General features: G+C 39.9%; 2 protein-coding genes across 3 annotated transcripts in view; one reads left to right on the top strand and one right to left on the bottom strand.

The window, feature by feature from the left end:
* LOC138000368 (MSL complex subunit 3-like) overlaps positions 1-9126 on the bottom strand; it is a 13568-nt gene extending 4442 nt beyond the window's left edge. The window contains exons 1-7 of one of the 2 annotated variants that reach the window (XM_068846709.1): positions 8872-9126; positions 7753-7835; positions 6668-6757; positions 5743-5839; positions 4823-4921; positions 3785-3870; positions 2506-2786 (exon numbers count right to left, since the gene is read on the bottom strand). In XM_068846709.1, the coding sequence (XP_068702810.1) occupies positions 2506-2786; positions 3785-3870; positions 4823-4921; positions 5743-5839; positions 6668-6757; positions 7753-7835; positions 8872-8985 (850 nt within the window). In that variant the 5' untranslated portion in view covers positions 8986-9126. Of the gene's footprint in view, positions 1-2505; positions 2787-3784; positions 3871-4822; positions 4922-5742; positions 5840-6667; positions 6758-7752; positions 7836-7941; positions 8237-8871 lie in introns of those variants that run through there. The other variant, XM_068846710.1, reaches the window with a different exon arrangement.
* Positions 9025-16857, top strand: part of LOC138000371 (malignant T-cell-amplified sequence 1-like) — a 17120-nt gene continuing 9287 nt past the window's right edge. The window contains exons 1-4 of the mRNA XM_068846714.1: positions 9025-9164; positions 11743-11895; positions 12251-12348; positions 15965-16098. Coding sequence (XP_068702815.1) covers positions 9154-9164; positions 11743-11895; positions 12251-12348; positions 15965-16098 — 396 coding nt within the window. The 5' untranslated portion in view covers positions 9025-9153. The remainder of the gene's footprint in view (positions 9165-11742; positions 11896-12250; positions 12349-15964; positions 16099-16857) is intronic.

Raw genomic sequence — 16857 nt, 5'->3', positions numbered from 1 at the left:
GTTTTCAATTGAGTAGCCGACACAAAGCGCGGGAAAATGTGCACACGCGAGCCACGATTTGTTTTGGTTTCACTTCTGATTGGTTGAAAAAATGGCGCGACAACTTTGAACCAGTCACTGAGTGAAGCAATCATAAACCAAAGTAATTCACTAATTACCTTCGACACTCAATTGCAAACCACTCTAAGGTGTTTAACAATATAATCACAAGAAAACGAGAGACAATGGACGCTATGGGAAAACATAGCGTAAATGGGTGTGGATAGTTTAGGTCTGGTTACTAACGCCTTCGGACACTTTCCGAGTGGTAACAAAAAGATCCCAAATCAATGTTTCTTGGACTTTAAAGTGGTACTATGATCAAATTTATGTTAACTAAACACTAAGTGAACCAAGTTTTAAGCCTTAATTTCAAAAAGATACTTGTTTATTTTAACTGGAATCTTCCTATTTAATGGTCCACCATTACTAACTTTAAAATCTTGAGAGAGCTGTATCGAGGAAAAAATGACGTCAAAGACTCAATAGTTTAAGAACGCAATGCGTTTAACGCAACTGAATTAATATGCAGCACCGGAGTTTTGAGCTTTCAGATTCTCAAACTCGTGTTTTGCATACCTAATAAACTGCGTTTACACGGTGAAATTTTAAGCAATTGAGTGAATGACGTCACTTTCTCTAGATCCAACCCTATGAGGTCCAGTCGGTCAGTTTTGAACGTGAGTAATGGCGGACCGTGAAATTCACTACTTGCAAAATCCCATAATACACCTCTATTACCCCCCAAACGTTTGGCATAACCATTGGTTGCAATTTCTCCTGGGACATGAAAATGTCCCAAGAGAAGTCGAAAACAATGCCCCCAGATTTTTGGGGGTGAAAGAGGTGTCTTATGGGATTTGTGCAAGTAGTGAATCCAAAACTTACACTCAAAGTAAAAACAGCATTTGGATAAAAATCAGAGCTCACAATTTTGCCAGGCAGGTGTTAAAGCAACCACACTTTGAAAATCTGAAGGAAAAAAGGAAGTGGTTTTTTGATCATAGTACGACTTTAAAATGATACCAAGAGTGCCTTGCAAAATGCCACAGGAGGGGGGAGGGGTCGAAGTGCAGCCAACTTCTCCAAAAGCACTAGTTTCTCACTGCCGTGAATCAAAGTAGCCGAACAAGAAAATGTATCAAATATCCAGCATTGTGATCGGCTGATTACGAAACACTTTTACGGTTTCTGTTGTGTTCTGTCAAACCTTAGCTGAGTAGCACTTATATTTCAACAGAATGAACTTCCATGGAGTAAATTTAAGGGCTTTATATTCCCACGTACTCCATGGCATTGAATGAAATGGGTCCACACAAGTAGAGAGAAAAACTCTGGCCAGGGGTCAAGTCAATAAAAGAGTTATACGCGTAGTTTTTACTCGTGTAAATTATACGTGTAAAGTCCAACTTGTAAATTCATGAATTCACTAAAAGATTCTATACACGTGTAGCTCGGGTCACGATAGAATTGTAACGTACAACTATACCCTTACTATTGTATTTCAACTTGAATACGCTTGTAGACTACATGTGAAAGTTCTATTTGCATGAGGTTTATTTGCTGCAAATTAATACTCGAATGCTTTGACAGAGTGGCGATATTTCTCCCGAAAAAGCAACCGTCTTTCCTCAAAATTTCTAGGTTGCAGAATAACCCGGTGTCTCCATAGTTCTTCAAGTTCTACAACATATCAAAATTTTTGAAAGACTCTTCCTACAAGTCGTACGTTAAACTTACAAGTAACTTACGACTTGCAGTTAGCACTTGTAATTGACAAGTTGAACGTTTGTCAAGATACAAGTCGGACTCCTGTAAAACTTTCCTTGAATTGTGCACGTACCGAATTTTACAGGTGTAGCGCTGCACCTGTAATTACAAGTCGGAGTCTTGTAAAAACGACTTGTAACGATGTTTATTGAACTCACTTCTATGTGCACGGCCGTGTGCACGTGTAAAAACAAGGGTTCGACTTGTAAACTACATGTGTATCCTTTTTATTGAATTGACCCCAGGATGGGAATCCAGCCAGAGACCTCTAGATTAGAATGTTGCTCCACCAACTGAAATACAAGGTCACACCGGCCGTCAGACCTTTGCACTTTATTACACCGTATGTGTTGACCTCACGGCAATGAGCACGTAGATACGTACAAAGGAGGGTCACGTTGTTTTCAAGCGTTGGCCTTGAAGCACTTGCATTTCAGCGGTTCGCAATTCGTTGGCCAACGAGTTGTCCTAGTAATCTCGACCCAACTCCAAATTATCGAGAAGACTTCTTTTAGCTATCGTTATCAATTTTGATTTTCATGGACTAACGCTTTGGGAGGGAACACTATGCGTCTTTATTGGTCATTCAAAATTGTTGCATGTCGGTCACGAGTCGACCAACGCCTTGACGCATTTGTCGAATCGGATTCGTTACCATAATCGCATTAAACACAAGCTTATCCACTACAAACAAACCTTCCTCCTTTGGTTCAGCTGGACTTGTAATTGTATTTCCAAATTCCTGCTTAACAGGCGAGCTTTCTGTGGATGAACTCACAACACCATATTTATCTTCTACTTGTGTTTTACCATTCATCTCAGCGCGGTGGGCTTCTTTGGAAACCCCCTCTGGGTCTGGTGCAAGTTTCATCACGGAATTGTATTGCTCTCGCTCAAAGTTGTACAGAAGCAAGGTTGGAAGTGTGAAATCAAAGTAGATCCGTAAACCATCCATGACCTCTTTGATCAAGTTGGAGCTGTTTGAAAGTGAGACCAGAAAACAATCAACACTATTTAAAGTTAACAGTTACTTGTGAAAATCCATTGTTTGTGGTTAGTCTTACGAAGCTCATTTGCCCAACGAGTTTGCCAAGCAGAAAGGTCTCTCTGATGAGTCCCTTGGTTGGGATGAAACGAGCTTCGTACGACTAACCACGAACAATGTATTTTCACAGAAAACAATCATCATCATTATTGATTACTGTCACCGATATGTTCATCATGATCTCTGCAGGACCCAGCTAAACATATAAAAATGTAATCATAGATGTACTGATACTAATGTTAAATTACTGGACATTACTCCTCCAGAGGGGATTCCTAGCCCTACAACAACTGAATCAGATATGTTTTCTTGACACTTATATCCAGAAATACGAGAAATTAGATGCACGCTTCATGACAATTAGTACCAGCCGCGTGCATCTACTTTCTGCACATATCTAGTGAGGGTTTGTGGTGTTGTTATCTGGCCTTGTTAATGGGACGGGTTTCATGTCTTCTCATGGGCAAACGCCAGCCCATTTAGTTCCATTGTTATTGAAACAACATAGAAAACGGAAACAATGCCATAGAACTGGAATTACTCCTTGGAATTACTTTTGCAATAATTTCCTTTGTGTTATGAACCTACCGCATGCAAATAGATAACTTGTGCGTATAATAAAACATTCGGCCCGTACAATAAGTTTGATGGTCAAAACTAAATTTCATATTTTATGCGTAAACCCGCAGTATCTTCAAACACACTTGGACCTCAGTCATACTCTCTGTGATTAAGGAACATCACCTGGTTCAGTAAGAAACCGTAAAATTTACTCCTGCTAGCGCCATTTAAGCTTGGACATGCGCAAGACCGTGAAACTGTCCCTGGCACATTGAAAGAGTGATTGCAGCTTCCTGTATTGCATGATCATCACCAAACTAAACCACAATAATGACAAGTTAAGAAGATAATGCCATAAAGTTCACACACCTCTGTCCTGGGTAAAAATCCTTATAATGCTGAAAGTACTCATTTAGAATTTGAGCAACATTGGGAGTTCTTGGAAGTTGTACAAGCTGGTATAAAAAATATTAAATCATAAAGCAGTGTTCTGATCAGTAAAATTAAATTAGGCATCAAGCAAGATGCAAGATTGTTTTAAAACCATTGAATCCTGAACCCACCCCCCCCCCCCCCCCCCCTGATAAGTATCTAAAAAGTGTATGGCATTAGATAGAGTAAAATCTCAATCCCAGGGGTCAGTGGTTTTAAAGTACACAATTTCAAAGCTATTCAGTATCACAATGGTGCTTTGTATTTTAAGTCTTAATACTCATTATTACCAATATTATCCCACTATAGATACATTATTTATGAATCCCTTGCTAAAAAGAAAAATCCTGGCTACCAATATTTCAAAATGACAAATTTCACAAGTTCATGCAATTTTTGATTAGCGGAGCCGGGTGCATGCGTGGAGCACCATTGGTAAGGAAATATGGTAACCCATCTGTGCGAGGTCACCGTACGACCTATTCCACAATGTGGCCCCGCTATAGGAGAAGCTTTGTTTTAAATAATGAGATCTCAGCTTTGGCAAGGCTAGTTTTCCCTCAGAGTTTCTCAGGTTGTAATTACGTAGAATAATGCTAAGCGAAAAGACGTTCAAGATAATCTGAGGCATGTCCATTCATTGTCTTATACATGTACATCATTAACTTAAGGCTTTCCGTTTCTTTTGTGGAATTGATAGCCTCTCCCAGTTAAGGGTGGTTAGGAGGTGGTTCGAGTTCGTATCAAAAGGCAATTTTGTACTAATCTAATCAGGCTCTACTAAGTGGCACAATTCTGCAATTTCTGGAGGCATTCACTCAAATAGTCCCAAACCATGCTGCCATAATCGAAATATAACATAGTAGCCAAAACAGGAATAAAAAAGTCATGTCTGAATGTTTTGCATTCAGCATTCAGCTCTCATTAGAGAGCATTTACAGCTGTAATCATATTATGGTATCTGTTGTGACTTGCCTTCTTTTTCCGTTTAATAAAATAGCAATCATCTTCAAGTTTCAGTTTTAGTTGACTTGGAATTTCAATCTCTACCCTTGGTAAATCAGGATTTTCAACCTATGAAATGGTTTAAATTATATGTCATTAATATTATAATTTATAATAAGAAGCTGAATTTAGGAGTTTAGCAGTTTACTAAGTCAATAGTGAGTCCATGTCAGATCAAGATTCACTTCAAGCCAAATCAGAGGCCACATCAAGTGACTGAGTCCCTACATGTCACATCAACCATAATGAAAAGCCCAGCATGGCACAAAGAAGCTGGTTCAATATTTATTTAAATGACTGAATGAGTATGCACCTATGCCAAACACCACTGACTGCATTTAAATGATTCACCACCCCAGACCACTGCTGCTCTTTGTTGTTAACTTTGTTTAACATACATTTAACTGCATTTAAGGACCGTCGGTGCCTACTAATTAAAGATATTTTTGCCCCGGTGTGTGATTATGCAGGAAATTCAGATCTTAACAAGTGTTATTGAAATGCAAAACAAAAATTGGGGGTAACCACGCATTTTTCAAAGATAATTCATGAATAATATTTGTAAAAAGCTTTAAAATGCATGGTTACCCCCAATTTTCTTTTTGGATACCAAGAGTACTTACTAAGATCTACCCGGTACTTTCTCCGGATAGTTTTAAACCCCGCAAAAACATCCCTGTATTACTAAGCATCGGCGAGATGGAGATCCGAGTATCTGGAGATGCTCAGAACGTATGCGCAATAACAATAGTAGGCACTGTCCTTAAGAAAAGCGAACTGTGTGAAACTAGTACAAAAGTTGGAGAAGTTCAGTTGAAAATCCAGCCGAAAAGAAAGCTAGAGCTTGAAATAACTATCTTTAAATTTAATTCTACAAAAAAATAACTTGCCGCTTCTGAAATGGATGATCTGTTTTCCGTTTTGGTAGCACCATCTGAATCTTTGCTTTCAGAACCCTGTGTTAGTCTCCTCTTCTTTTTTCTTGCCCTTTCATTTCGAAATTTAAGAATAAATTAGAGGTGATTAAAAACCATAAAATCAAACATTTTAGGGTCAAGAATAAAAATGCAGTCTGTTTTACAAGCAATGGTATTTATTTAGGGCACAAAAAAAGACTCTCAGGATGAAGAGTACATGTACTTTAATTTAAAATCTGAAAGCTGTCACAGTAGAAGTTGGAAGCTATAGAGAGAAGAGGAATTAACTCCTCTAGCTACAAACAAGAGTTTAAACTTCCACTCAACCCTTTCTGCCCTGTGACTGACAATAATGTGGCATTACACAGTCTGAGATTAAAAATTAATGTGCATGTAAGCGTTACCCCTTGGATGGAAAAGGATAAAGGGACATGTTGACATTTAACTATTTCATTCCCTTGATACCATTGGCAAATAAAATCCTATGACAGAACACAGAGTAAAATCTGCAAGTGTCATGCGTAGGAGGGGAAGGGATAACCATTACCTTAGAAGATCAGATGTTGTTCTTTTTTCCTTGTGATTATAACATTATTCAAAATGGAGAAGTGATTCTCGCACTTACATACTGTATGTGGAGTTTGCACATGAGCCCAAAAAGCCTATCGAATTGTTCAGGTGTCTGTAAGAGAATTGCTTAAATTGTCCAGATATGTGCAACGATCAGTTCTCCATTTCATCTACAACCTGCACATCTTGAAATATACATTATTTTTATTTCATTCAATGACATATATAATTAGCAAGCATAAACTTACCGGTAACTGTACTTTGCGAAAAACTTACAGTCACTTAATAAATCATTGGTTGAAACAGTTAAAAGTGGGCATTTACTTACTTTAATGCTTGATCATGAAGTTTAACCATCAGAGATCTGTTACCGTCAGAGTCCTTCAAAACCTGATCTTCCATAACCCATCGATCCCAACTGAGAAAAAAAATCAAAGTGGTATCAAATGGTTATACAACAACCATGCATAGTATTATCAACCCATTGACTTCACCCCCCACCCCTGCCCCCCATATGATGAGTAAAATCGTCTGGTGTTGCCAGACAGAATAAAAATATATCGAGTCTCACTCCTTCATGTAGGAGTCAATGGCTACACTGCAGCCCCCCCCCCCCCACCCCCCCTCCCAATTGACGAGTAAAATCGTCAGGTGTTGGACAGAGTAAAATATTTTGAGTCTCACTCCTCCGTGTAGGAGTCAATGTATCAGTATTTTATAGTCAGCAGTTGATTCTACCTTACAGGCATTTCCAAAACTGCATGAAAACTGAAGTCAAATAATTATTGTGAGCGACAGTTACAGTAGACCGGCTGCAAGCATTAGAGTAAAGTTTCTGCTGGCAGAAAATTATTCTCTTAGATGTTTGAAAGACATTTTCACTGGCAACTTGTAAGATATGATTCCTTTCATATATCGTTTCATTCGTTGATTCACTCATCACAGGAACATTAGAACCCACAAACGACCAGCTTCCAAACTCAGTTGCTTCATAGCTCGGTTATATTAGAAAGTCATGTACCAGTATCGTGACGTCACAGGTTCAAAGCAGGTTGAAGTCCTGAATTCTTCAGGCTTCTCTATGCAATTCAATGCCAAAATTGCATTCATAACTGCAAGGATCATAGCTTCACTTGATTTCATATCCGCAGTTCAATATAATATTATGATTCCTTAATTTCTCATTTCATGCATCAATAATAATTATTGTTCTTGTTGTTAGCCATTCAACTGGAATGCTTCAAAAAGAAAGGATCATGAAAGTGCACAGAAGATAAAGAGATCCTTATTATAAGATAGTACTACTGTAGGAGCAGGAAAATCTGAGCCATCCATATGATTCTTACATTTCTTTTCTATACAGTTATGTATAAGGAATATCAACAAAAAAAACATTATTTGCTGTTTTGTTACCTTCTGTTCCAACCATTGAAATGAATGAAATATTCAGGAATCCTTTTCCCTTTGTCATCTTTGGTGATATCCACTTCTAAAACCTGGACAGCACATGGCATAATGTACATGTACATGTTTCATTAACAAACGTGTTTAATTTTATTTTTATAGAACCTCAAATTTATGTCTAATTATTGTAATTGATACCTGTTACATGTATGTTAACCCATTGTCTCCTAGACCACGCCCCACTGAAGTCTCAGCAAACTTCCGCAATTGCACTGGAATTGACTTTGAAGCCCGTTAATTAGGCCTTGCTAATTAGGTATAATGCTATGTTTGCTTTGTTCTTTTCTTTCATGGACATTAATTGTTTCGGATCCGGTATATGAAAGAGCAGCCCTTGTATCCCCCAAGTAACCACGAGACCTTAGTAGCTTACTGTTTCCTCATCAATACCTTGGCGCACAAGTTGCAAAGATGTTTTGTTTTGCTTTGTAATGTTTCACACTTACATATAGCGGTTTCCAATTGCGTGTTGAAAATAATTAGTGAATTACTTTGGTTTTGCATTATGTCACTCAGTGATTGGCTCAAATTTCTCGTGCCATTTTGTCAACCAATCAGAAGTGAAACCAAAACTAATCGTGGCTCGTGCGTGCACATTTTCCCGCCCTTTGTGTCGGCTACGTGTATTTACTTCGAGTTTTGATTGGTTTAATGAATTGTCTCCGTCCTTTTTGATTGGCCAAAGTAATTACTCTGGTTTTGGCACTCATGAAACCCGCTCTGACACGACAGCGCAAAAAATACACCGGAAGTTTAATGGCAGTAGTTAATGTTTCCACTCTCAATCAACGTGTCCCGACTGCGGTGTTGATTGCATTACACGCGAACAAGATCAGATGGTCCTCGCTAAACAGTTAGTGAAGCAGTGTTTTAAGGCTCCAGTTATTCCATTAAAATGAATTGAAACTATATCAAAGGTACTTCCGGAAAATTGACATGCAACCTGCAAATCTCAGATAATCTCTGCAAATCCACATAAAATATATATTGTTTGTTTCCCGACAATAACAAACTTTAGTATCGAGTCTATCAACAAAACATCGAGGCACACACCCGAAACAGGTTTACCTTTGATTCATACAGTACTCTAGCCTTGTTGGGATCGGGTTCGTAGCAAAGGACCTTCTCTCCCACGATATGTTTTGGCACTGGATTGCTACGCGTCTCGCGACCCGTCGCCATATTGATGTTTTAATTGTTTTGGATTTCCATTGAATCGTACACGAAAGCCTATATCCTTTTCGAAAAAATGGCTGGTTACACTGATCGCTGGCGAATTGCGCATCTATTTTGGACGGCAACAACTGAGTCCATGTGACTTGAAAAAAAGTTGCAAATTTCTGCTGGAATATGTTCAAAAAGTAAGGAATTTGTTTTCGATTTTGTGGCTTTATTGTGTGTACTTTTCCGAAAGGATTTTATTGTGCCTCAGATAATTCCTGCTCGCGAGGATTACAGTTATGTACTTCATAACCTGGCGGATTGCCTTAAGAGAAAATTAATAAGCTTAGTGTTTCGAGGGATTTTAAGCTTTCTGTCTCAGGTGGTGCATAAACGGCAGTTGCGGCTGAGTTTTAATTCGTCTTTCCGTGTGTTCCAATCATCATTAGAAAGACAATGAGACTTAATTAATTAATGGCATTTGAATTGCATACCAGACCCCAGTTGTTCAAACGATGGATAGTATCCAGTGGGTTGTGCTATCCATTTGTTTGTTTGTTTGTTTGTTAGTTATTTATTTGTTTAAGCAGGTTGACGTTTTGACAGCTATTCAGCTGATGTGGACCTGCTATACCCACCCACCCATATACACACAGAGGACAGCCACAACACCGGGAACCTCATCCCCTACTCTTCTCGAATAGTGTGTGGGTTCTTTAACATCCCACAGGGAACTAATGAACATGGAAGTTATTTGTGAGACGGGACCTCCGGCTTATCGTCTTTATCCTAGAAGACTTGAAGGTCTAACCATTTGCAGATGTAATTACAAAGGCAGCACTTTCTCCTCAGTTATTTAAAGACCCTGAGTGTTGGTCCGGCCGGAGTCTAACTCATGACCTCCCACATGGCAGCCCGGTGCTCAACCAACTGAGCCACCGGTGCGCGGATAGTGATTTATCCGGTGGATAACGTTATCCACCTTTTGAACAACTGGGGCCAGAGGATCTTCTCCCACGGCTGGTGGAGGGTTACAGGGCTACCCAACAATCCAATTTCCGAATTTAAAGTGATAGTGATATGCTGTAAACAGGTAAAATGTGTATCAAATCACACAAAGTAGCGTTCTCAAGTACTTTTATTGAGTGAATTTAAATTGTCATCTTTTTATCTGCACTTTGCTTGTGTGGCAGTAAAACATTTCATAACCTCATGAGGCGTGTATTAAAACTGTGTAGAAAGAAGGGGGCTGTTTTACGATGAAAGGGCGATCAGACTTAAATCAGGGACGAGAATACAGGAGGCAGTGAAGCCCTGTGGTTAGGGCGGCGCTTATGCCTTGACCACTCGTTGAATTTATTCCAAGTAGTCCCTGGTTCAATTTCCTGGCTGCACTTGTATAAGTAACCAACTGGTTTGTCTCTGGCCTCTAGCCAGTTGGGATTCTTAAAAGTTGTTCTGTTCAATGAGTTGGAGATATTAGCTTCTAGCTACTCAAAAAATCCGAGGGTAAATAATGATACTTACTTACAAGTTGTTATCAAGATGGTGAAATATTAACCCCATTAAATAACCCATCACACCTAATGGGCCCCCAATTGGCGAGTAAAATTTTGTGGCGTTAGCTGGAGTAAAACCTCTAAGTCGCATATTGTTAGGTGGGGAATGGTTATCTGAATGAAGAGAATTGTGTATAGATCTCTGAGGCAGCTATTTTTTACTGGTCACAGCTCAGGTAAATCATATCGTTAAAATAACCGCAACCACTTTCCTAATGTAACCTTTGGCCAAAATAACAGTTTTTAGACCAAGGGTTTGCATGAATAGTATTAAAGGTTAGGGTTGTTTTATCATTGTTACAATAGTGACCTTTAAACCTGACTTGTGACCTGTGAAAAATACCTTCTGGTGTCTCTCTATTGATGTTGACTCGGGATGCTTGGAAAAAGTCTGAGAGCTCCTTTCCAGAACTCAGTTGAACCTACACTTACAACCCTCCCGAATACTGTACATTTTACTTTCGATGCTCTGCCACTGAGCTTTAGAGGACTTGCGGGAACCAGGCTATTAAACTACATGTCCTGTATGTTGATCTTTACAGCTGGGACTGAAATGATCAGAAAGAGTGCATTCTGATATTGCGAACAAGTAATCAGAAGGTCGTTGCTTCATCCTCTGTAAAGGAGCACTCACTTACTGACACTCACTTCCTTATTCACTTTTTGTTTTTTAACCTCACACCTGTGGCTCGGTTGGCTGAGCATCAGGCTGCCATGCGGGAGGTCACGGGTCTGAACCCCGGCTGGATCAACATTCAGGATCTTAGAATAACTGAGGAGAAAGTGCTGCCTTTGTAATTTCATTTGCAAATGGTTACACTTTCAAGTCTTCTCGGATAAGGACTATAAACCATAGGTCCCATCTCACAAATACCTTCTATGTTCATAAATTCCCTGTGGGATGTTAAAGAACCCACACACTATTCGATAAGAGTAGGGGATGTAGTCCCTGGTGTACATGTTGTGGCTGTCCTTTGTGAGTGCATAGGTGGGTGGGTATAGTAGATCCTCATTAGCTTTATTTATTTATTTTTTTGCCGAAACTTTGTCCCGCTAAAACAAGTAAATAACAAACAAACAAGCATCGGATTCCCCAAGTCACCATTATTGAAACGTTACATAAAAATTTCTTCATCATTCATGTTAATATAATGTTTCATAGTGTAACAAAGTTAATGAACCCTTGTTTGTCGCCGAACTGATGATTTTCGCGTGTTAGATTTCAGGCCAAAGAAGCCATCTCAGGTGTAAGCCAAGTTAAGTCATCCGTTCAACGTGGAATAAGATCTAAACTAGTAGAAAAGTTTCCTCCTCTAGATGATTACATAGCTCAAATATTTCCCAAAAAGGAACCACTAGTACTTGTAAAATGGTGAGTAATAGTTTGATGTTTTTATGTAAACTTTGTGCGTGTAAATCGAATCATGATTCCCGGTGATAGAAGTCCAAGTTAATGATCCCTTTACAGTTACTGAAGCAGGGATGGTGCAGCTGTAATAGAGTACTCGCCTCCCAGCAATGTGGTCTTGGCTCTATTCCTAGACTTGGCATCACATCTGTGTCTAATGATGCTCTGAAGGTTTTTCTCAGGGTACTCAATTTGATTTTTTACAGTATCCCCAATAATAAGTTAACTATTATTAAGTGCCCCTTGCTAAATGCAGTTAACACTTATTGTTGTTAGACGAAGTATTATTATCTGACTTGTCTTGTTTTTTATTTTGCAGCCATGATCACATAGAAATATTATCTGTAAATCAAGAAATCCTCTTCTTCAGACAAAGAGAGGGAGACTATTTACCTTCACTAAGACTTCTACATAAATGTAAGCAGTGATATTATTATTTTTAAATTGCCGCTAACCTCATTATCATTATTTTTGTTCCACAAAAGTAAAATTTCAGCACCATAAAACAAGTATTTTTTAATAAATTACATGAACTGGTTGCGATATTGCTTCTGAAGTGCCATGTGAGTTGGCTTATGTCCAGAAATCCACCAAATTAGATGCACACTCAATTTCGACATCCAACAGGAAGTGTCCCTTGAAGTCTAAGCCTTGCAACCTATTGCCAACAACTTGAGGCTATGGGTAGCCTGCACTTTTTTCGAAGGATTTTTAGCTGACTTCCTTTTAGTTCACAGTATTTCAGTGGGTTTTTTTAAGGTTACCACATCTTGGTCAATAATATTATCCAGTTTCAATTGTGTAGTCCAAAGTCCACAGTCCGTGACCCAATGATAGGCTTAAGTGTGATCATAGATAGTTGTTTGCATTTAAAACTTAACTGATTAGAGTGTAATGTGAGGTGCTTGTTTTCTACCCCATAAGAACCATGTGAGTATTAGCCCTAGCTACTAATGGAAATGGGCCCAAACAAGGACAGAGAAAAATTCTGACCAGGGTGGGAATTGAACCCACGACCTTCGGGTTAGATCACCGCTGCTCTACCGACTGAGCTACAAGGTCAGACGGGAGCAGGCCGTGGGAACTGAAGATGGACATGTACAAGTACAAGGAAAGGGTACGTTTTTGCAAACGTTGGCCGTGAAGCACTATATTTCAACAGACTTAACTGATTAGAGAGTGTAATGTGAAGTGCTTAATGTTTTCTACCCCACAAGCATCTAATCAGTTAAGTCTGCTGAAATATAGTGCTTCACGGCCAATGTTTCCAAAAACGTAACCTTTCCTTGTACTCGTACATTTTAATAAAACTGTTGTGAACGGCATGATTCCAATCAAAAGCAGTAAACACATGCATTGCAAATCTCTACGATCATGGTATTTAAAAATATTTAAATACTTTTTCTTAACAATACCAAGAGAATTATAATGATATGTGCTACGGAGTCATATGATAACCAGACATTGCATTGCGTGCAAAAAAAACACGAAAACTTGTTTCTGGTCACGCACAATTCTAGAATATATATTTCCCTGTTAACCCATTGACTCCCAGGGGTTCCCCATTGACGATTAAAATCGTCTGGCGTTAGACAGAGTAAAATACTAAGTCTGGCCGGTTTGGGTGTAAACGGGTTAATCTGTCATGTAGTCTTCTGTGGTTTAGTAGTCATTTCACGGTTGCTTCTGAAGGAAGTTCTAGATACTGAGTTAGGCTGCCTTCTGTGAGACAGAGAAATCTTATGAAATCTTATGCATGGACAGGCAGATTGTGACTGCCTCCCTCCCCCTCCCCCCCAAATAAAACAATATAAAATAAAATAAGTTAAAAGTCCAAAAACGGAGGCGAATCCTATACTTTGTTCTTTGAACAAAGTAATAAAGTAACGTTATTTTTAGTTTAGGGTAAATTCAGCTGTTTATCCTTACTTGAGGAGCCTCATTTGAGGGACTCTTGTTTGTGGCAGCAATAATTATTGTCTGTTTTCCAAGACACAAGTGATGTTGAAATTGGGGAGAATAGGAAGAGGACACTTCGTGACGCTTATTGAAATCTGCTTGCATCTAATTAGGGACACTTCTGGACAAATCTGTGTGAGTTGTGTAAAGTTGAGAAAATTGGCAAGCATGCCTTTGTCCTGCAGCCAGGCTGGTGAGGAGCGTGTGTCTATCCCTGAGATGATGTTTCAAGCTGTTAAATTTGCTCTCCAGTTTTGACAGAGTTTTTGCATTTCAAAGGAGTTTGTGCAGGGTTCTCCCTAGTTTTCAGCGCAACAGGTTTGGCACCTTTTCAAACCGGTAATTAAAAGCAATTGGTCAATGTTGGACATTCTGCAAAAGGATAACTGACTTCTGAGCGTTTGCAGGCGGTAATAAGACAGTGCTCTTACAAGCGGTAAATTTTACTAGTTACCTTTTTTTTTTAATTTATTTTTTTTATAAGTTATCAATTCTGTCTGATCAAAACAATCATTCACCAAATCGCCGTGCCCGGCACCGCAACACATGCAGCCCACCGGACATGCGACACCCCCGCCCGCCCGAAACCTGTCGGCACCCGTCCGCAAACAAACCCACAGAAGCAAGTCACTCCCGAACAGAACCAGGATGAAGACACAAGAACAACACCGCGCGACGCACGACTCGGCCAAAGGTCAACAGATACAATCCCCCTCCAGGTGTCAGCGCCCCCAGATGCAAGCCCAAAGTGCGTGCCAGAAACACCAGTTCTCAATCCACCCCCCGATGCGAAAAAACCCCCCACGCATTGACATCGAGTCACCAGCCGCTCACACCCCACCGCACGGCACGCCGTGGCCACCCACTCCCCGCTTGCGGACCCCGCGGCCCCAGCTCACCCAACCCCGCGAATGCGGAATGTGCCGCAATCGGCGAATGCAGCAAAGATGTCCACAGTCACCCCGCGCACCGCAAAATCAGGAACGACACCGCAGTGGACAGCAAATCAAAGCCACCACCCACTCGAGCAGGCAGTTGGCCCTCCCCCAGACACAACAAATCCTCGAAAACGACCCCTTCCCTGGAAATTTGTTAAATCCAATCGGCATTTTTATTCAGGCATTTTTGAGACAGAAGAGTCTCATTCAAAAACAACAGTGAGCCCACGACACCGAGACACTCCGGGACCAGGCGGAGGCGCAACACGTGGCGGTTCTCGATCCCCACTTCTGCGGGGATCGATGCCCACAGGGGAAAATCCTCAGCCCCAAAGGCTTGCACCAGCAGGCCCGCGTAAGCATTAAACACCGCTGCCACACTCCGGGCAAATAGGTGAAAATGACTCTCGTTCATGACAAACCATCCGCCACTTGCCCACGCAGCCACTCCAGGGTGCGCAGCTCTAGCAGCCCTCATACACATGCGGAAGCGGCATAGACGGAGAAAGTTGGCACAGAACACCGCCTGATAAGGAGAACCCTGTTTGTGATGTCATCTCAGGATGCCCCACACTACATTGGCCATGGGGCAAACAACATCTGCTTTTTGTTAAATTTGACAGTGCACTTAAATTATAATAATATTGGAATTTCAAAGTGAAGACATAAGGATATTTCTGCAGTTAAGTGAAAAGATTTATCTCAGGAAAGAAATATATTTGAGGCTAGTGGCACTTTTCAACTCATTCAGGCTTCTGCTCATATTTATGCTACTTTATTCGTACTTGTAGTGATTCCTCATCGGTCGCTCATCCAAGCCTTCGTACATTTGGATACAACATTATATTTTAACCTTCATCTCAATACCTTGTAAAATTAATGGTAAAAAAATGTAATAATACGCAGGGCAGAATTTAACGTTGTATTAATTATTATTGTTGAAATTATAGTTCAGGACATTCTTGGAATTTATTTGTCAATTAAGGAGAAGCATTTTTCGGAGTTGGAAGCATGCTCTTTTTTGCTTTTCCATTCTTTCTTTGCCTCTGTTAAACTGCTGAAGGATATAATTGTGCTCTCTCCCTTCATTTCCATTTCATGACACCTAACGTTAAATTACTTGTTTTCAATGATAGATCCTGTCATCCTACCACATCAACAAGTGGACAAAGGAGCGATAAAATTTCTTTTAAGTGGTGCTAATGTAATGTGTAGAGGGCTTACCAGTCCTGGAGCTAAGATGATCACCTTGCCTAAAGGGGCTTTTGTTGTATCCTTTATACATTGTACTTTCTAGTGAATTATGGTCGTCACAGTTATAAATGCAATTTTAGCAATTGCGTAGCTCAGAGAAGCCTGACAAATTCAGGACTTCCTGAAATTTTCAGGCTTCTCTACGGAATTGCTAAAATTGCATTAAAATTAACTGCGACAACCATAGCTTCACTTGATTTCACATCCGCAGTTCAATGTAAGATTCACTTCATATATCATTTCATTACATTGTATTTTGTGACCTTGGAAGCTGTTGTAAAAGGCAATAACAGCAAGTTGACGCATTTGTCCAGAAATACCAAGTAATTTGATGCTTGCTAATTTTAGTAAGTATCACAAATGTCCCCAAAACTCTTGAAGTAAAGACTGATAAAAAACTGCATTTACCTAAAAACTACTCCAACCTTGAAACTTATCTTATTGTTGGAAATGGGTAGCAAATGCTTGGTTTAAATGGGACACTTCAAATAGTATATCAAAATTCACTGGGCAGGCATCTAATTATGCGAATTTCCGGATTAAGTGCAAGTTGAGGTACATTGTACTTGGATTTTTTTTTACACCTTGTTGAAGCTGAATACCCAAAGTTACCGTATTTTTGCGAACACCCTCATTTTAATTTTCCTTAATTATTCACATTTGTGTAATTCATGCACACCTATCTCTGTGTCGATATCAAGGCTGCTGCCTAACGGTCGCCCGGTCGCCTGGGGCACCTTATTTGCGAGCCTGGGCAACCAAAGTTCTGAACAAG

Source organism: Montipora foliosa, chromosome 4 (genome assembly GCF_036669935.1).
Source record: "Montipora foliosa isolate CH-2021 chromosome 4, ASM3666993v2, whole genome shotgun sequence".
Lineage (NCBI taxonomy): Eukaryota > Metazoa > Cnidaria > Anthozoa > Scleractinia > Acroporidae > Montipora > Montipora foliosa.
This window is presented reverse-complemented; position numbering and strand designations above follow the sequence as displayed.